Below are 21,604 nucleotides of genomic sequence, written 5' to 3'. Positions count from 1 at the left end.
AAAGCAAATATTACAACAAGGAGTTGTCCAGAGGTAAAACTCAAAGGGGTGGGAGTAGAGTATCAAGGGTTACCTGAAAATTTTGTGCAAGAAAACTTGTGTTATATTCGCTGCCTTACTCTTGTACAGGGTTCAAAATGATGACAGGAGTAATGAGTACCTAAAAAAGGTTGCCACCTGCCCACCAGAGCCTCTATCTAAACTGGCATGGACTTATCTTCATGCCTGTTCTCACCCTAATTTGGAATTCAAAAGAGAGTAGTTGAAGAATAAGTGAATAAAACAAGCATCAAACATAAAATGTTAAAATCACAATTTGGGGGAAGAGGGGCAGACCCAAGATAATCGACACAAAGTTTCCCAGAAAACCAGGATTTTTTTTTAGTTGGTTGACAGTTACACATATGAAACACCATAGGTATAGAAACGTGACAAAGATACAATGTACCCTAGGATGCAACATTTTCCATTTTGTTTCCTTATGTTCCCCAATTTTTCCATACAGTTTAGGCAGGATTAGTAAAATGTATCACAACAAAAAGTATTAAGGACAAAACTCTAACTAGGTAAAGACTCCAGTTGCACTTTGGAAGATAAACAGAAATATTTAGAGAATCTTTCAACAAATATAGTATTCTGATTTTTCTTTTAGCAGGTTTCAAGGCCTTAAATTTTAAGTAAAAGGCATTATGAGTTTTGGAAGAAGAGACTTGGTTAAATGGTTGTTGTTGGGTTTTTTGTTGGTTTTTTTTTGACATTATGAAATATAGAAACCTTTCTCAAGGTAACACACTAAACAGCTAAGGGGACAGATTATTTTTGGAAGAATCCCAATTCAGTACCTTAAATTATTTAGCTTGCTCTTTTCTAATCTGTGGTTCTAGAAATCACAAGGTTTACAGTAACACTGTTAATCTTGTAATCATAATCAATCACAACTTATAATCACTAAACTTAAAAAAAAGAAAATAATATGCTAGATGCTAGTTGGTAATGTAAATACATTTTTTATAAAATGAAAATGTAATTGTGGAAATAGTTTAGTATTTCTTCAGAATAAGAATCAGAACAGCCACATGGAATAAAATTAAATAAAGTTAAAAACATTTATTTTAGTTACTGTTTAAAATGATATTCTACAATTAGTAAAAATTAACAGCCTATAGCAACATTATCTAAACTGGTTGACTGAAAATTCAGATTTGTAACTCTAAATGATAACACATTTTTAGGATACTACATAAAGCTTGCTGATATCTTTGAGGATCTACAAATAACTGTTTCTTCCCAAAAGGTGTGGCTGTCCACAACACCCAGAAATCACTATTATTAGTTGCAAGTTCTGGTTATAGTGGCCATAAATGGATGGTACAAAAATGTACACATGCCCAATTTATAGCAGAAATGCAAAAACTTGCTGGCATATTTGATCTAAAGCTTTAAATATTTTGCAACTTTCCAATTCTTCCTCAAGTTCATTCAGAAGAGGATCATTTGAATCTGCTTTATCCCCAATATTATTTGCAAATATAGGTATAACCTACCTTGTAAGTCATAAGGCATGGGAGTCATGTGGAATGGGTGTCTATAGTCTTGTATGAGGGATGTATTAATGTAGCTTGTGTCTACAGCAGGAAGGCTTGGGGTTCTTGACACTGGAGATGCTTGATGAGGCAGATTTAAAATGCTAAAAGAAAGAAAAGTTTCCATAGTTCAAGTCACTTAAATTTCCTGTTGATCACAGATCCTGAAATGCTTTTGCTTTAAAATCTAACTTGGTAAACTCTACAGTACTTCAGAGGTTGAAGGAAAAAAGAAACAGATGTAATGGTAAAAAACAGCAATGTACTTTGTGCTACCCACCCCCCCTTCCTAATGCCACACCATTTTGAGGAAAATGTATACTTAAGCCATGGTTTTTTTTTTTAGTGAGGCAATTGGGGTTAAGTGACTTGCCCAGGGTCACACAGCTAGTAAGTGTTAAGTGTCTGAGGCCGGATTTGAACTCAGGTACTCCTGACTCCAGGGCCGGTACTCTATCCACTGCGCCATCTAGCCCCTAAGCCATGTTTTTTTATGCCGCCCCTTAGTTTTGTGCACCTAAGGCAAGTGCCTTAATTGACTTGCCCTTGTTATAGCTCTAATAATAAACATTCTCTCTCTCTCTCTCTCTCTCTCTCTCTCTCTCTCTCTCTCTCTCTCTCTCTCTCTCTTTCTCCCTCTCTCTCTCTCTCTTTCTCCCTCTTTCTCCCTCTCTCTCTCTCTCTCTCTTTCTCCCTCTCTCTCTCTCTCTCTCCCTCTCTCTCTCTCTTTCTCCCTCTTTCTCCCTCCCTCTCTCTCTCTCTCTCTCTCTCTCTCTCTCTCTCTCTCTCTCCCTCTCTCTTTCTCCCTCTCTCTCTCTCTCTCTCTCTCTCTCTCTCTCTCTCTCTCTCTCTCTCCCTCTCCCTCTCCCTCTCTCTCTCTCTCTCTCTCCCCCCCCCCTCTCTCCTCTCTCCCCCTGCCCTTATGCACACACACACACACATGCACACCACTAACCAGATATTAAAAAGGCACAACTTAACACTTAAGAGTAGGCAAGGGAAAATGCAATTGTGCATTAAGGTTAAAAATAAATTGAGACAAAAGAAAACAGGTTTGGTGGCTAAGCAAGTAGAAGAGGTTTTGTCGTTGTTTAGTTGATTAGTCATGTCTGACTCTGTGACCCCATTTGGAATAGTCTGCCATTTCCTTCTCTAGCTCATTTTACAGATGAGGAAACTGAGGCAAACAGGGTTAAGCAACTTGCCTAGGGGTACACAGTCAATAAATGTCTGAGGTCTGGTTTGAACTTAGATCTTCCTGACTCCAGGCCTGGCACTCTATCCACTGTATCAAGTAGCTGCCCCTAAGGAGAGGTTACTCTTGGAATAAAGTTCCTTTTTGTTTTAAAAAAAAAGAAAAGAAAAGAAAAAAAGAAAAGGACTGTGTGAAAGTAACAAAATGAATGGTTAGCAGCCGTAAGAGTGAGAAAAATTAGCAAAGAAGAATGGTGGAAGATCCTGAAAGGGAGAACTGAAGGTCCAATAATGGAAAATAGGACAGAAGACACTACGAGAAGCTGAGGGTTTAAATGGCTGAACTATAATAGGTTCCTCTCACCCTGCCCCCAACCCCACTCCCCAAGTTAAGAAGAATTAAAAAGAGGGAAGAAATATTAGTCAGAGATTTGAGATGTAAAGGACAATTAATCAAAACAGTGTTAGAGCCAGAGTTATCTGAACAGGGAAAGAAAAGTACTGCCTCACTCATGTAGTCTTACTTGATGACACAGGGGTACATAAGCAGTACAATTTCAGTAGTACAAGCTATTACATAAGACCTTAAACTCTAGCCAGCTATTCTTTGTTTCCAGGAAAAGAATCTTAGTTATAAGACTTTACCACATTTTAATGAATTGCAGATGAAGCATAAAACATTCTTTCTTCCTCTTCATAAAAATGTACTGTCTGATGGGAACTTTAATTAAACCTCTTCAGTCTATCACAAGTAACATTTTCCCATTAGCTAGCTCCTCTGACAGTAAGTAGTTAAGGGATTAAAAAGAAGAAAAAAAAGTTGAAATGCCAATCTGGTATAGTGACAGAAAGGTATTAGAAATTTCTGTAATACATCAACTGGAAAAGAGTCAGTTACAAGAGATGGAAACAGAAAAGGTATTTTATTATATTCATTTCAATGTGCTTCCCTTTAATTCTTGGCAGTTTTCTTCCTGTTACAATGCATGGGAATACTAGAACAATCAACACATTAGACTGAGTTCTACTAACTGCTAATCTGTTATAGTAATTTAGGTAAGCTTCAGTGTGGTAACATGGAATTATATGACCTCTAAAGTTACCACACATTTTCACTACTTCACAGTTTCAGATCTGATATTAGATAGATCTGTTGCACAGACACTAATGTGGAGCTACCCAATCCTTGAGCAAGTGAGGAAATGGTTCAACTGGGGGAAGGGGAAATAAAGAAAATAAAATCCTAAAAAAATGCTTGGAAACCTACCTGCATAAATCACTTAAAGGGAAAAATACTCAGTTCAATGATACTAATGCATATTTTGTCAAATCATTACATGTATTTGTCCATGAACATTTTTAAAAAAAATTTTTTTTAGTGAGGCAATTGAGGTTAAGTGACTTGCTCAGGGTCATGCAGCTAGTAAGTGTTAAGTGTCTGAGGTCAAATTTGAACTCAGGTACTCCTGACTCCAGGGCCGGTGCTCTATCCACTGTACCACCTAGCTGCCCCGTCCATGAACATTTTTAAAAGTAGAATTTACTTCATGCAACATCATACATATGTATGCACAAATACGCACATACATTTTAAAAGACATAGCTGTTAACACTGAAGAAATAAAATGAACCCCCTGTACATTCTTTCCAAACACTGTGGTTTTAGAATATACATTTGGTCACACTATGCTTTTATATTAAATAGAAATATCTTACCATAAAAGTTTTGCAGGTATTTGTTTAAACTATGTTGGCCTTAGGCAAGTTAAAATTCAATGTTGTTTTCTTTTCTACTTATACAAATCAATAAAATAAGTTTTTCACAAGTCATGTTACCCAGTAACAACCATAAAGCTGGATTGCTAGCAGAAGTTAATACCCATGAAGAAAGCAGAAACACTCACAAAAGATTTAAAGAAACAAAATTATATACATATCCGTTCTGTTTAACATAACTCTTATTACTTTAAATGTCTTTAACTTCCATTTTTTAAGGGACTGAGTTACTATAGGATGAAATTGTTATTCTCTCTATCAAACTTTGCTGTATGAGTTGGGAAACAGTACAAACCAGACCACAATAATGCTTTTTTACTGGTACCAATTTATCTTAAAAAAAATTTTTTTTTTAAATTTTGGTGAGGCAATTGGGGTTACGTGACTTGCCCAGGGTCACACAGCTAGTAAGTGTTAAGTGTCTGAGGCTGGATTTGAACTCAGTTCCTCCTGAATCCAGGGCCGGTGCTCTATCCACTGCGCCACCTAGCTGCCCCCCCAATTTATCTTTAAAGGAATTTTCATATATATTAACTGTAAATATAGTCAAATACAAAATCTTTTGAGAATTGCTGATCTTTAATATTAAACATAGAAATGATTTCAATTTAGTGACACCTTTTGTCATGAAATACATGTATTTCCTTTTTTCTCAGTAACTGCCTCTAAGTCTTCTGGTCTGTTAACCAGCAAGAATTCCTGCACACCTTCTCTCTGCCACATTGTTGCTGAAAACTGCCCACCTTTGGCAACATCACCTTGCCTGCCCCACATCTCCCTCTAGGCCAGACTTCATGACACCCTTTGCTTATACCATTTTCACGATAAAATGCACTAAAATATAGCATGTGTATTTTGTACTGTAGCTATTAGTGAATCAAAAGCATGCCTCACCACAGAAGCAGATGTGCTGGTTCCATAGGAAAATGGCATAGACAGCCTTGGTGGTATTATGATATTCTTGAGGTAGTAAAAGAATGAGAAGAATGCACAATGGAGTGTTTATAAGAGCAAATAATAGCTAGAATTTGTTTCAAGCTTTGAAAAGTGTTTTACATTTGTTAACTCATTTGATGACCAAGGCAAAGAAGGGGATAACGCAATCTGCATTGATGGAAAAGGTGCCCATATTGCTTCAATTATGGATATGCTGTAAGTACCAAATAAGGTGAGTTGGGTATATGTGATATTCTCCTTCTAGAAGGTAAGTTTCAAAAGGATAGAGCCATTACCACGCAAACTTGGTAATAACCAGGACCCAGCACAAAGATCTGAACTTAGGAGATACTTAATAAATATGCTCAGTTGAGATGAGGGAGGTGAATTTGGGCAAGGCCTGGTTTAGGTCTAATAACAAAGCTGGCAATGAACCTGGTCATTCAAGGGAAGCCACAGGGACTAGATTTCTTATTTATCCAAACCTTGTTTTGTATGGAACATGCCATACGTATAGCTGAAGCAGACAGATGAGGGGATCTGTACCCAGGGGTGGCCTTCCAGTGTGAAGGTATAGGGCCTTCAGTCATGGGAGCAAATTCAGAAACAAGCAAGATCTATGGGGCTCTAATCCCAGGAGTGGAGTGGGGTCTCAGTTCCAGTTTCTAGCTCAGTCTGAAGCCTGCAGAGGGATAAACAGGGCAGGAATACAGACAAAGTGAAGTCTAGACCCCTGTCATTCTGAGCTTTCCAGCTGGCTGATAGTAGCCAAGTCCACCAGCAATCTATGGAAATTCCAAAGGAGGCAAGCCCATAGACCCAGTTATCAGATCTAAACACAGGTCAGGAATTTGCAGAGACTGGCGGGGTAAGGGGTGGGGGTAATGATCAGACTTTGCCTTGGATCAGAACACTTTGGGAGCACCAAAAACTTGTAGGTCCCCAGCCAGAGCTGTCCCTGAGATCCTGGAATAACACACCCGTCATTACCCCAAGATAACAACAGCAGAATCAGTTCAGACATTTTCTCCAGAAATGTTTAAAGCTTGACCCTAAAAAAGTCCAAAGTCAAGAAGGAGGTTGAAAGAATGAGCAAACAAACAAAAAGAATCTCACCATAAAACACCATCAAGGTGATAGAGATATTCAAGACACAAACCTACTAGAACAATGACTCCAAAACATCTATAAGATAGGCTCAGCTTGGGCACAATTTTTTGGGGGGGGGCGGGGGAGGGGAAATGAGAGTCAAGTGACTTGCCCTGGGTCACACAGCTAGTAAGTGTCAAGTGTCTGACGTCACATTTGAACTCAGGTTCTCCTGAATCCAGGGCTGGTGCTTTATCCACTGTTCCACCTAACTGCTCCCTTGGGCACAAATTCAACTTGAATTGTTGGAAGTTGCAAGACTTTAAAAATGAAAACAGCAAAGAAGAAAAAAAAATAATTTAGAGCTATGGAAGAAAAATTAGAAAGAGAATTAGCAGTTTAGGGGGCAGCTAGGTAGAGCAGCAGATAAAGCACCGGCCCTGGATTCAGGAGGACCTGAGTTCAAATCTGGCCTCAGACCCTTGACGCTTACTGGCTGTGTGACTCTGGGCAAGTCACTTAACCCTCATTGCCCTGCCCCGCCCCCCCAAAGGAGAGAATTAGCAGCTTAGACCAACTATAACTCCATAAGACTAATGATGAAACATGCTCCCTACTTCCAGAGAGGTGAAAGACTCAGAGAATGAAACAACTACATACATATTCTGTACATGGCACAATGCAGGAATTTGTTTTGCTTGACTATACATTTGTAACAAGGATTTTGCTTTTCATTCTTTCTCAATGAGTGGGTTGTTGGGAAGAGATGATGGATTTTTATGATCAAAATTAAAAAAAATAATAAAAACAAGGGGCAGCTAGGTGGCACAGTGGATAAAGTACCAGCCCTGGTTAGAGGAGGACCCGAGTTCAAATCAAGTCTCAGACACTTGACACTAGCTGTGTGACCCTGGGCAAGTCACTTAACCCTCATTGCTCCACCCCCCACATAAAAACAAACAAAACCAAAACTAAAACCTGCATACCTTAGCTGCTTTGATTATGTTTACAGGGTTAAAACAGTAGTTAAAAGTTGCAACTATGTGTAGTGGTAGTAACAAAATATTTGCCGAGTATACATGAGCGTAAGAGAAAAGGCATCTTCAGAAACCTCAGCTATCCAAGACTTGAGCAAACATCACCACAAATATTGACAGCTAATTAAAGGACATTATGGTAAACAAATCTGGAAACCAGGAAGTGATATGTGCATCTTTACACAACTATCACTGTTCCTTTGGGTCACTGAATTCACAAAACTCCTGAAACAGCTTTCTTTCATTTTCTGTCTTAGCAAATCTGCTGTTCATTTGAGGTCCCAGATGTCTAGTCTACAATCTTCTTTTTTAAAGTTTTATTAAATTTAGGGTTAAATAAACTTCTTAGTAAACATTACACATGAGAGGAGTTATATTAACTTTTTAGGACACTGGCATACCTTTTAGTACAATGACCCTGCAAATAGGCCTTGCCCTAAAGAAGCTTACTAGTGTGATAAAGTACCTAACACAGAATCACAGAGTTTGGAAGAACTCTTTTTACAATATATTAGGCAAATAGGAACTCCAGCCTTGCCTGAAGACCTCAAAATGAGTATGAAACTACTAATTCTGAATGCATCTCATCCCACTCTTGGATGGTTCTAATTGTTATCAAGTTTCTCTTTAAGCCTGTATCTGCTCCCCTTCCCCCCTTTGAAACTTCTGTCCCCAGTGCTGTCCAAAACACCCCAGTGTAATGCCTCTGTACAGGACAGCTTATTGTACTCTTTCTGAGGCTAAACTCCCCCAACTCCTTCAATGATACCACAATGGCCTGACCTCAAAGCCCTTCGTTATCCCCATCCACCTCAACCAGACAGTTTCTAACTTATTGATGTCCTTCCTAAAATACAGCTTCCCAAAGAGAAGACAACACTCTAGGTGTGGCATGACCATGGCAGAGCACAGGGATACTGCCTTAGTCCTGGCTATATCTCTCAAATGGCCTGTGGCCATGTTAGCTTTTTTGGCCACCATATCATACTGCTTACTCATACTGAGGTTTAAAACCCCTGACTGTACCTGTGTTTTTAGACATAGAACTCCACCAAGGAAGGCTGGAACCTGCTCTGACACTTACAATCAGAGAGTTGCCTGGGGGCACCGAGAGAGTAAATGACTTTCTCATACCACAAGTCAGAATGGCCCCAGGCAGGACTTGAATCCAAATGTTCTGGATTCTAAGGTCTCCCCTCTACTCGATATGCCAAAATGCTTCTTGACATTGAACAGTCTTCTAAAACCTCCTAGATGTTTTTTCAAACTCCTATCTCACCACACATATCTCCCCAATCATACACTTGAGAAGTTCATTTTTAGCTACAATTTATCTTGGTAGTTTCAGTGCAATATTATAACCTGTGGAGGGTCTATTATAAGTGCTCCCAAGTATAAGCACTCCTATAAGTTTCCCTAACTCAGTATTCCATCTCCTGAATTGCCTTTGTACAGGCTGTCTGTCCCCTAAGCTAGATCTGCTCCCTTCTCACCTCTACTTCAAAGTAGGCCCCTGGAATGTACATCAGGGGGAGCAAAGTGGCTACTTTCAAGTACCACCACATCTCTCCCAATCTTTAAGAAAAACAGTAACAACAACAAACCTTAGTTGACTCTCCCATCTCCCTGAAGCTCCAGTCAGATATCTCTTCTACCTTTCGTGGCTAAATTCTTAGAAAAAGCCATTTCCCACCCCCCTGCCCCCAATCCATTATTAATAATTATTTTCTCACAAAGGGGTGTGTAATCAACTAATCACAGAGTAGGAAAATGGGTTATATCATATTCCCAAAGAGTTAGCCAACTGTTGGACTTGTTTCTTTTCTTTTCTTTTTTTTGGCAGGGCAATAAGGGTTAAGTGACTTCCCCAGGGTCACACAGCTACTAAGTGTCAAGTGTCTGAGGTCAGATTTGAATGCTAGTCCTCCTGAATCCAGGGCCAGTACTTTATCCACTGTAAAAGGTAGAATGAAGAAGAGGGAGTTTTGTGAGAAAAATCCAGAAAGATTCTTCCTTTTCATCAGAGTGGGAAATGCCTCTCTAAAGGGCAGGCTCTGCCCCTAGGGAAAGTGACTAGTGAGTTGAGAGTACCATGTTCATCTTTTTCATTTTGAGTGGGTCAGGAAACATTTATTAAACACCTACTATGTGCCAGGTACTGTGCTAAGTGCTAAAGATAAAAGGAAAGGCAAAAGACAGTCCTTGCTCTCAACGATGTCACAGTCTAAAGGAAGAGACAAAATGTAAACACCTATGTACAAACAAGCTGTATACAGGATAAATTAGGACTGATCAACAGAGCGAAGGCACTAGAATTAAGGGGGAAAGGGAAAAGCTTCCTGTTGAAGGAAGGATTTTACTTAGGACTTAAAGCATACCAAGGAAACCAGGAGGCAATGAGGGAGAGAATTCCAGGTATGGGAGACTACTAGAGAAAATGCTTGATATGTCTTGTTCAAGGAACAACAAAGAGGCCAGAGGGGATTACATAATATATGGGGCAAGGGGTGTAAGGTAAAAGAATACTGGAAAGGTGGGGAAGGAGGCAGGTTATGATGGGCTTTGAATGCCAACACATAAATACGATCCTGGAGGTTATGGGGAGCCACTGGAGTTTACTGAATAGGGGGAGTGGGTGATATGGTCTATATCTGTACTTTAGGAAGACCAACTTAGCAAATGAGTGGAAGATGGACTGGAACAGGGAGAGACCTGAGGCAGGCAAACCTACCATTGCAACAGTCCAGACATGAGGATGTTGCAGTTTCAAAAGAGAGAAGGAGGAATATATGAAAAGATATTATGAAGGTAAAATTGACAGACCTCGGCAATGGAACAGAGATGGAGGCTGAGAGAGAATGAGAAGTCAAGGATGACACTTAGGTTATGAGTCTGGCTGACTAGGAGGATGGTGATACCCTTGAAACTAATACACAAGTTAGAAAGAGAGGCATGTTTGGTGGGAGGGGAGAGATAATGAGTTCAATTTTGAACATGTTGAGTTTAAGATGTCCATAGGACATCAAATTCAAAATGGCCAATAGGACACGGGTATATGAGAAAACGATGTCAAGAGAGGAGTTAGGGTTGGACAGATAGATCTGAAAATAATCTTCAGAGATGAAAATTGAATCCACAATTCAGATGAAATCACCAAGAAAAATAGTAGAGATGGAGAAGAGTGCTCAGGAGAGTCTGAGGGGACATCAGATAGTGAGTGAGTGAGGTCTAGATGAAAAACTAACAAAGAAAGAGAATGGTCGGAAGAGGTAGGACAGGTAGGAAATACCAGTGTCACAAAAACCTATTGAGAATAGAGTATTCTTTGATAAAGGCCTCATTTCTCAAATATTTAGAGAACTGAATCAAATTTAATAAGACTACAAGTCATTCCTCAATTGAGAAATGGTCAAAGTATGTGAACCAGGCAGTTTTCAGATAAAGAAAGCAAAGCTATCTATAGTCATGAAAAAATGCTCTAGATTCACTATTGATCAGAGAAATGCAAATTAAAATAACCCCGAGTTACCACCTTACACCTATCAGAGTAGCTAACATGACAAAAAAAGGAAAATGTTGGATATTGGAGGGGATATGAGAAAACTGCGACACTAATGCAATGTTGGTGGAAATGTGAACTGATCCAAACATTCTGGAGAGCAATTTGGAACTATGCCCAAAGAGCTATAAAACTGTGCATACCCTTTGGTCCAGCAAAACCACTTCTAGGTCTATATCTCAAAGCCATCCGAAAAAGGGGGAAAAGGACCCACTTGTATAAAAATATTTATAGCAGCTCTTTTTGTGGTGGCTAAGAATTGGAAGGAATGCCCATCAATTGGGGCACAAATAAATAAAGCTAAACAAGCTGTGGTATATGATTGGTTTTTTGTTGTTTTTTTTTTGGTGAGGCAATTGGGGTTAAGTGACTTGCCCAGGGTCACACAGCTAGTAAGTATTAAGTGTCTGAGGCTGGATTTGAACTCAGATCCTCCTGAATTCAGGGCTGGTGCTCTATCCACTGCGCCACCTAGCTGCCCTGTGGAATATGATTGTAATGGAATATTATTGTGCTATAAGAAATTACACGCAGGATGATTTCAGAAAAATCTGGACTTACTTGTTGTCTACATAGTGAAATGAACAGAGCCAGGGGAATGTTGTACACCGTAACAACAATATTATTTGATGAAGAACTGTGAATGACTTATCTATTCTCAGCAATACAAGTATCTAAGACAATTCCAAAGGACTAATGATGAAGCATATTATCTGCCTCCAGAGAAAGAACTGATATTGACTGAATACAGACTGAATCATGCTATTTTTCACTTTCTTTCATTTTGTTCCTTTTTTCCTAGTCTTCCTATACAAAATGACTAATATGGAAATGTTTTACATAATTACACATGTATAACCTACATCTGCTTACCGTCTCAGTAAACAAAAAAATATTGCGGGATTATGAGCTACCAACAGGTTTTTTGTTTTGTTTTGTTTTTGTTTTTGTTTTTTTTACTGATTCACTTAAAAGAATTTGAAGATCACTGATATAGATGGAAAGTAATAAAGGTTTGAACTAGCATGACAGTTAACTGGAGAAAAGGGGATATTATACAGGTCAAACGCTCAATCAACAAGCATTTATCAACTATCTACAATATTCTAGGCAGAGGGGGACACACAAAGACAAAAAACTGAAACAGTTCCTGCCCTTAAGGGGTTTACATTCTACAAAGGGAAACAACATGTACACACACATATACATAAGACAAAGATAAAATAAATGGAGAACCTGGAAAGGCTTCATATATGTGCATACTCTTTGTATTCTAGGAACAGGCAACAGCCCAAGAGAAGGCAAAGAGATGGATGATGGACTATTATGTGCGAGAAATAGCAAAAAATCTGGTCTGATCGGGGCTGTATAATGTTTGAAGGTCAGTAATATATAATAAGCCTGGAAAGGTAAAGAGGAGACAGAATAAATAGAACTTTAAATGGCAAGTTATGGGGTTTATATTTAATCCTTTGGGTAGAGATGTTGTAAAGGCAGCACAGGTTAGTGATAAAGCTGTACTTGGCATCAGTGATTGGGGTTTTAACCCTGCCTCTAATATTGTCATTTGCCTCAGTTTCCTATCTACAAAGAAGAGGATAATGTCTCTAGCATGTTACCTAACAATACAGGGTAGCTGGGAAGTTCCAGTAGATCAGCTATGTCAAGCACTATGCAAACCTTAAAATGCTGCATAAAGACTAGTCATTGTCAAGAATATGTGGTGGGGAGAGGGAGAAATGGGATTGAAAGATCAACTCAAGGTTACAAGTAGGAATTAAAAACTTCCTGGACTTCCTTTTTTCATCTCATAGAAGCCCAAGATCCAGCCTCCTTAAATTGTATTTTATCATCATCAATATAGTACTTCGGGATTTCCATAAACAAACTATAAGAAGGAAATTTCAGTATCAAGCTTTTAATGAAAATTTAGCATAATTAAAAACAAAAGAGCAATAAGAGCAACAAGAGCAAAAAGAATTATTACTGTTTAGAAAACTAAGGAAAAATGGAAAATCTGTATAGTGGTATATTGCCTTTAATGGAAACAGGGAAACTAAGGAGGAAGACAGAATTCCATTTTGGACATATTGAATTTTCTGCCTGTGGGACAGCCACATGGAATGTCCAGCAAACAGTAGATGATCTGGGACTGCAATTCAAGGAACTGAGAGCTGAATTTTGGAGAAAAGATAATGACTTCAGTTTTAGACATGTTGATTTCAAGATGGCTATGGAACACAGCTAAAAATGTTTAATAGGGGATTGGTAATTAAAGATAGGCACTAAGGAGAGAGACAATGGGTAGATATTTAGAGTTTATGGGTATGAAACTAATCATAAAATCCATGGAAACTTATAGGATCACCAAAAGAAAAGGTGTAGAAAAAAGAGGATCCAGGACGAATCAATGGAGATCACCCCAGTTTGGGGAGCAGACCAGAAAGGAAGGAGAATAAGAGATCATTATCACGAAAATCCAAGGAGGACAGAGTATCCAGTGGTGGCCAACATCGTCGAAAGTTTTAGAGAGGTCAGGAAGGATAAGATCCGAGAAAAGGCTATGGAATATAGTAACTAAGAGATTGTCTTTGAAGAACAAAGTTTCATTAGTAGTGAGGTCAGAAGCCAGATTTTAAAATGTTCATAAGAAAGTGAGAGGTAAGGAAGTAGAGGTTATGAGTGATGATGGGTTTGTTTGTTTTTTAGAACTGGACACAGATCCAAAATGTGGTAGATAAATAAAGAATACAAAAAAACCCAACCTAATGTACTTATGGGAAAAAAATTGAAATTTAATTCCATTAGTCATTACTTATCAGATCAGTTTTAATTCTAACTCTTAGGTCCTTGAATTCTTTATCACACTAACACTTACCCTTTGCTATTTACTGGTGATGCAGGAGATACAGAAGGACAGGTTCGTTTGGCAGATGGTTCTTCCTCTTCTTCATCTGATGAACTGTCTATAGTGAGGTCAATTACTTCTACTTTCTTGTTCTTGTTTGAAGATTGGTGGTGAGAAGATACCTGGTGATCCAAGGGAGAACTCAAGCATCCTGAGGGGGAACGAGAGTGGTTTAATTAAAAAAAATTAATACTTTCTTTTTCTTCCTTTTTTTTTTTTTTTTAAAGAAATCTAATGAATCATCAGTTACAGAATTTGGAATCAGTATACGGGTAGTATCATAAATCTGAAAAGGTGTGCTGCTCCTGATTTTGAATGGTATTTTACTAAAACCTTTCATAATTGAATTTTTCTAAAGTGTGCTTTTTATTGTCCCTTTGTGATGAAAGCAAGTACTCTGTCTTATACCAAATTACCTGTAGAGTATTCAACCTGTTCTAAGTGATGAAAAAAATGTGAGTAAAGATTTAAAATCTAAGTTATGGTAGCTTCCTGGGGGAAATATAACAAAAACCATGCTAAAAAGCAAGTGAAATGAGAATATTGACCACTCCACATCGTCTGCTAAAGTTTAAAAGCATACTATTTCAAAAGCACAATTTTGCCAGTGAGTTTTTGGATTATGTTACGTTGAAATTTCGTATCAGAAAATTTGAAAAGGCTAGGAGAAAAGTTAACCTAAAAGGAGTTTTTTTACATCTGAACACTAAATAATTTCTTTTTCTTTCCTTCTAATTTTTATTACAAGGGAAAAACCTCAAAAAAGAAGAAAAAAAAAACCAGCCCCAAAGTAGAAACAGTATGGTTCAATCTGCATTCACAAACCACAGTTCTTTTTTTCTGGATGTTGAGAACATTTTCTATCATGAAGTTCTTTGAAATTGTTTTGGACCATAGCACTGTTAAAAAGAGCCAAGTCTATCACCACTATTCATCACACAATGTTGCTGTTACTGTATACCATGTTCTTCTGATTCTGCTCCTCTCAGTCAGCGCCAGTTCATGTAAGTCCTTCCAGGTTTCTCTGAACTCTTCCTGCTCATTATTACTTTTCACATTGATTTTTTAAAACTTTATGTTCTAAATTAATTCTTCCCTCCCTATGAAATCCAGCAATTCAATATAAGGCATACATGTGCAGTTATGCAAAACATCTTCTCATTAGTCAGGTTGTGAAAGAAAATAGACAAAATACCTTTAGAAAGAGGAGCTAACAAATAAAATTACACTTTAATCTGTATTCAGATACCATCAGTTCTATATCTGTTGATGGTTTGTATTTTTCATACATCCTTCTGATAGCATCCTGTTCATCACTTCTTTCAGTTAACTGTTAACTGTATTACCCTCCATCTTAATCCCTCCCCTTGATATTTACTCTATTATCTATTTTCCTTCACCCTATCCCTCCTCGAAAGTGTTTTGCTTTTTACTGCCCCCTCCCTAATCTGCTTTTCCTTCCATTGCCTCTCCCCCCCACCCCATCCCCTTCCCCTCCCACTTTCCCACAGGGCAAGATATACAACTATTCCCTCTTGAATGTGTATGTTATTCCCTCTGAGCCAATTCTGATGAGAGGCTCACTCACTCCCCTGCTCCTTCCCCATTTCCCCCTCTATTCCATAAGCTTTTTCTTATTTCTTTTATGTGAACTACTTCTCCCCAATCTGCCTCTCCCTTTCCCTTTCTTCCAGTGCATACTTCTTACCCCATAACTTTATTTTGAAGATGTCATCATGGGTCAGCTAGGTGACACATGAACATTAAATAATTTCTACAAAATGCATGAGATAATAAAAAAACTGAAGTTTTAAAATGCAATTTTATTATTATTATTATTTTTAACAAAAAATGCTTATATCAGCATACAATTTGTGAATACTCACCATCAACTCCATTATAAGAAGCAGAAACTTCCTGGACTTCCTTTTTTGATCTCATAGGAGCCCAAGATCCATCCTCTTTAAATTGTATTTCATCACAATCAGTACAGTACTTTAGGATTTCCATAAATAGACTATAAAGAGAAAAATTTCATTTATATGTATCAAGTTTTTAATGAAAATTAAGGATAATTAAAAAGAAAAACAATAAGAATTGCCGTTTTAAAAACTTTAAGCAAAAATGGAAACTCTGTATATTGTAGTAATGTCTGAAAATAACTCTTGTTAAGGGAAGTAGACCAGAACTCTACTTTTTTTTGGGTTCTCAAAATCTAAGAGCCATTCCCTAATCGATAAATGGTAAAGGATAGGACAGACAGCTTTCAGAAGAAGAAATCAAAACTATCAAGAGTCATATGAAAAAATGCTCAAAACCATTATTAATCAAGAGAAATGAAAATTAAAAAAAACAACCTCTGAGATACCACCTCACCTCATGAGATTGGCTAACATGACAGAAAAGGAAAATGACAAATGCTGGAAGGGATGTGAAAAAATTAGGACACTAAAGCAGTGTAGGTGGAATTGTAAACAAGTACAATCATTCTGGAAAACAATCTGGAACTGTGTCCAAGGGGCTATCAACCTGCATACCCTTTGGCCCATCAATAACATTACTAGATCTGTATCCCAAAAAGACAAAAAAAGGGGAAAAGGATCTATTTCTACAAAAATATTTATAGTGGCTCTTTTTGTGGTGGTAAAGAACTAAAAATTAAAGGACTGCCTATCAATTGGGGAATAGCTGAACAAGTAGATGACTACGATTGAATAATATTGTGCTATAAGAAATGACAAGCAGGATAATTTCAGAAAAACCTGGGAAGACTAATATGAACTGATGCAAAGTTAAGTGATCAGAACCAGTACACAGTAACAGCAATACTATAATGATCATCAAATGTGAAAGACTTAGCTACTCTGATCAAGACAAGGATCCAAGACAGTTTCAAAGGATTCATGATGAAAAATGCTATCCACTTCCAGAGAGAGAAGTGATAAAGTCTGAGTGCTGATGGAAGCATACTTTTTTCTCTCTTTCTATTTTTTTTCTTGGTGTGTGTGTGTGTGTGTGTGTGTGTGTTTTCTTTTGCAACATAGCTAATATGAAATTATGTTTTTCATGACTTCACATATATAATCGATATCATATTGCCTGCCTTCTGAAGGGGTGGTGGGAGAGTATGTAGGAAAAGAACTTAGAACTCAAAAAAATCCCTCATTTGTTAATAATGCGAAAAAACTTTTTACATGTAATTGAGAAATATTTTGAAATTTTTGAAACCAAATGTATCAGAATATCAATCAATGCAATGACTAATCTTAACTTTAGACTAGTAATGAAAAATATACCTCTCCTCTTCTCAGTAGAGAGGAAACAACAGGCATTGTCAGATATAGTCAATGTCATTTTGCTTTGCTTCATTGTATTTCCTTGTTACAGTATCTATGATCAGCATCATTTTGTCATCAACAAGCACTTCTTACATGCTTTTACTATGGTCAGTTGGGTGAAATAGTTGGGAGTGGGAGGAAGGCAAGTGGGGCACAAATTCAGAAGAAGGACCCAAAGTACCAGGTAGAATAGGAAAAATACAAAAGAAGAAGAAAGGGAAGTTTAGGTATCACAGATCAAGTATGCACCTAGCACAACGTTCATCACACAGAAGGAACTAAAATTGTAACTTAGGATGAAGGTATTGGGAGTATTGTGGGGAAAAATGAAGAAATGTATCTGAAGAAGAGAATAATGAAAAGTGTGGGAGAAAAGGGAAGTTTCTTCAGTGAGTGTGCAAACTACCGGAATGTGGTAACTGAAATCTCAACTTTTGTCTTTTGTAGAACTGTATGACCCTTTTTTCCCTATGGTTTCAAATGTTGGCTAAAGGCATGAAATATACTCTTGATAAGAACTATTAATGAATCAAAATTATAGCTTATTTTTTTAAGTACTAAGAGTAAAGATAGTAAAATGTGCACTTCCCAAGCAAGATGATAAGCCAAAAAAGTAAAAGTTTTAAAAATGTTTTAGACGACCATTTTCAAGTTGTAAATATAAGCTTCAATTGTAAAGTGGCTTACCCATCAATAATGAGGTGTTCATATGGAGCCTTCTTATCACATACAGGACAAACCCAAGTTGGCTTTTTCTCATTCATTTGAATATACAGAGTTGCATCGAAACACTGCAGGTGTGAACACGTCAGTGCCCGACATGGAATAGTTAGGCGCATTTTACCAAGCTTTAAGGAAAAACAAAAAAAAGCAAAAACCAAGAATGTTTTTTTTTTTTCATGGTTTAAACTTCAAAACACTACATACACATTCTAATTTCCATTTAAATAGGCTTGGCTAAAAGTAAATGTTTCCCTATGAAGAATGACATGAATACAGTTTGTAAATTTTAAGAGTTTTAAATATCCTAAAGCATATCATCACATACAGACACACTAGCTTTGGAGAAGCTGAATGAAACATTAAAAAAAATGTGATTTCTATAGTGACATGTTGTAGTATAATGTTATTTGCTAATGGAATTTTCACAGAACATAAGAAACACATCTTTCTAAACTGGTTGACCTTTGAATAAATGGTTCCAAGGACAAGCTTGTACATCTCAAGAAGTCTACAGTCTCTGCCTGAAAATGATCAAACTAGAGAGCTCCCTGATAGGACATACCTTTGGACTTGTGGAAACTTAGAGGATACATCTTCTGTCCCTGTTACTGGCACTGAAATAAGTGAATCTAAGAGGAATTGCTGTTGTTTCTCTTCTATGACCTATCCCAGAGCAATTGTTTTTTGTCTTTCCTGGGGAGAAAGCTGATCCGCTACACAGATGCTCTACCTCTAATTTTCACCACATTCTGATAGAATGTGGACAGAGTATACTGTTCTCCATCTTCCACATGGCATCTAAGGTCCACTGCATTTAACTGACTGCATCATCTAGTGCCTCCAACTTCTCCTGCTTCCAAAGAAGATGCTCTATGAGGCATCCAAGAGGCATTTATCAAGGCCCTATTACGTCTCCTTCAGGAGACATAAATATAATTAGGACCTAGTCCCTGCCTTCAAGGAACTTACAACTTAATAAGCTTCATACAGATAGGCAGTGCTAAATAATACATGCTACAATAATTTACAATTATTTCAATTTAAATTCATTTTAAGCATAACTTAAAAGGGAGAACTAATATAAAAGATATTACTGAGGACATGAATGACCAAAAAAGGAGGTGAAATGGTCACTTAGTTAAAAAGGACATTTAGAAAAGACCATCTACTCCAGTGGTATACTGGCACTTGGTATGTAAGATGAAGGCTTCTAACATGGTAGAACATTTATGGAGGATTTATGAGCAAACATGGATAATGGTAAAGCATGAGAGGGTATAGGAGATACATCCTACTTCTACAAAAGTAGTACCCCCACAGATGAAAATGTAGATCAAGCAAAATAAATGCAAAAAATACAGCACAGAATGGGATAACATGCCATGCGAAGTGAGAGGAAAGAAAGATAATTTCTGACTTGGGGGCGGGGCAGGGAGAATCAAGTGTAAAGTCTGGCTGAATTTTGAAGGATATGTAGGGTTTTAAAAGATTGGGATGGGGAAGGTATTTAATGCACAAGGAATATCATGAACAAAGGCACAGAGGCAGGTAAACACATATGAATGGAAAGGATACAGAATTAGGGAGTAGAAAGGTTGTAGAAGGTCTTTAATGCAGGCTAAGGAACATGTAAAAGGGAGCCAGCCACTCAAGGAGAGGGATGTGAGAGGGGGAGAGACCGGAAGTAGGGAGACTAAGTAGTAATCCACAAAGGGTGATGAAGAAGGCTTTTATAGGATAGTATCAGTGAGAAGAGAAAAGAAAGGATGATTTTGAGAAATACTGTGATGGCAAAAATCAATAGGAGCAGTAATTGAATACGTATGAAAGTTGAAGTAGCAGGAAAAGTTAAAGAAAAGCTTTGGGGAGAGAAGATGATGCATTATTTTCAGCAGCTGACTGGGCTCTGGTATCCTATTTTAACTATGCTATAACTTCGAAGGAAGTTTTAGCTGTCAATACTAGAAAAAAGGTCAGAATTCATTTAGGAAAAAGAATTAGCATGATTTCAGGCCTATAAAATTTTCATCAGTTTCAGAGATATATAGGATCCTCTATTTTACTAAGGATCTGAACTAAAATTTAGAGCCTCAAATTACTTTGCCAATACCAATTCTTTGCTAGATATTTTCAGGCAAATCACATGCTTCTGGGCTTGAGTTTCTCCCCCTGCAAAATGGCAGGAACACATTTTGCTTCTCCCCACATTACCTGCAGAAAATTGTGAGGTCAAATAGACAGTGTCCTTAAAAATCTGTGATCTCTTACAAGAAAGGATCTAAATAAGTTGCCATTCATCAAATTACATAAGCAAATACTCAGATGGAGGAGTATCCTATTAATTTCTTTTTTTTTCTTTTTTCTTTTTTTGTGGGGCAATGGGGGTTAAGTGACTTGCCCGGGGTCACAAAGCCAGTAAGTGTCAAGTGTCTGAGGCTGGATTTGAACTCAGGTACTCCTGAATCCAGGGCCAGTGCTCTACCCACTGCACCATCTTGCTGCCCTTATTAATTTCATTAGATAGATAAATTAAGATAAAGAACTACATTTGTTTGAACTCAACATAGTTTCCAGCCCATTTCTAAGACCAAAGCTCTATGTACTTGACAAGTAAAAGTAATAAGAAATATTTAGTTCTATTATGTTAATAAAAGCATAGCAATCACCTTGTAAACTTGGCAATAACAGATAAGGTTAAACAGATGTTAAATAACGTACATTTGGGGCTCAGGATTTAGAGGATGTTAATACACACACATATATACACAAACAAATTCAGCAAAGGGAGATGAAGAGTCAATTCTAGAGACACAGGAACCATTGATGCCTCACCTATTAACTATCCCGAAATAATCCCCATCTGCCTAGGACTCTTTAGTGACTATAAGGATTAAAGGATAGCTCAAAAAAAGAATCTTAAGTCTGTCTTGACAGTAACTACAGCAACTCCTCTTCAATATGACAATGTATATAATCTCCCATGAAATATGGGACTTGGCTCTCACATTTTTAGGTAAAATTCACAAGTGGGTTAAATAACTATGGAGTAATATTTTTTTTGGTTATTATCTTTACTATTTGTTTCATTATTCATCAATTAATGGGCCTCAGTATGTCCAATACTTTTCCTTACTTCTAATTTGCTTTAAGAACAGAACACAGATACCCAGACTTGTCAAAATACTGTGTAAAGTTAAGAGTCTTACCTCCTCTCTATAGAGAGGCAATTTATAATTTTTCAGAACATGGATGCAGATATGAAGCAGAAGAGATACAAACAGGAAGGAAAAAGCAGAAAATAGAGACATACAGAAAAAAAAAGATACTGATCAGATCTATTGATAGAAGAAAAGTTCATGACCAAACAATGGATAGAGAGGTTCACAGAAGATAAAATGGATAATTTTGATAGCATAAAATTAAAAGATTTTCGCACAAATTCAACAGGGCCAAGATTTAAA

The 21,604-nt window shown here is 37.5% G+C and overlaps 1 protein-coding gene across 1 annotated transcript in view; it reads right to left on the bottom strand.

Annotated features, from left to right (window-relative positions):
• Nucleotides 1–21,604, bottom strand: part of PIAS1 (protein inhibitor of activated STAT 1) — a 158,714-nt gene that overhangs the window by 5,032 nt on the left and 132,078 nt on the right. Inside the window, exons 9-12 of the mRNA XM_043983582.1 lie at nt 18,108–18,268; nt 15,969–16,099; nt 14,053–14,233; nt 1,545–1,687 (exon numbers count right to left, since the gene is read on the bottom strand). Coding sequence (XP_043839517.1) covers nt 1,545–1,687; nt 14,053–14,233; nt 15,969–16,099; nt 18,108–18,268 — 616 coding nt within the window. The remainder of the gene's footprint in view (nt 1–1,544; nt 1,688–14,052; nt 14,234–15,968; nt 16,100–18,107; nt 18,269–21,604) is intronic.

Source organism: Dromiciops gliroides, chromosome 2 (genome assembly GCF_019393635.1).
Source record: "Dromiciops gliroides isolate mDroGli1 chromosome 2, mDroGli1.pri, whole genome shotgun sequence".
Classification (NCBI taxonomy): Eukaryota; Metazoa; Chordata; class Mammalia; order Microbiotheria; family Microbiotheriidae; genus Dromiciops; species Dromiciops gliroides.
This window is presented reverse-complemented; position numbering and strand designations above follow the sequence as displayed.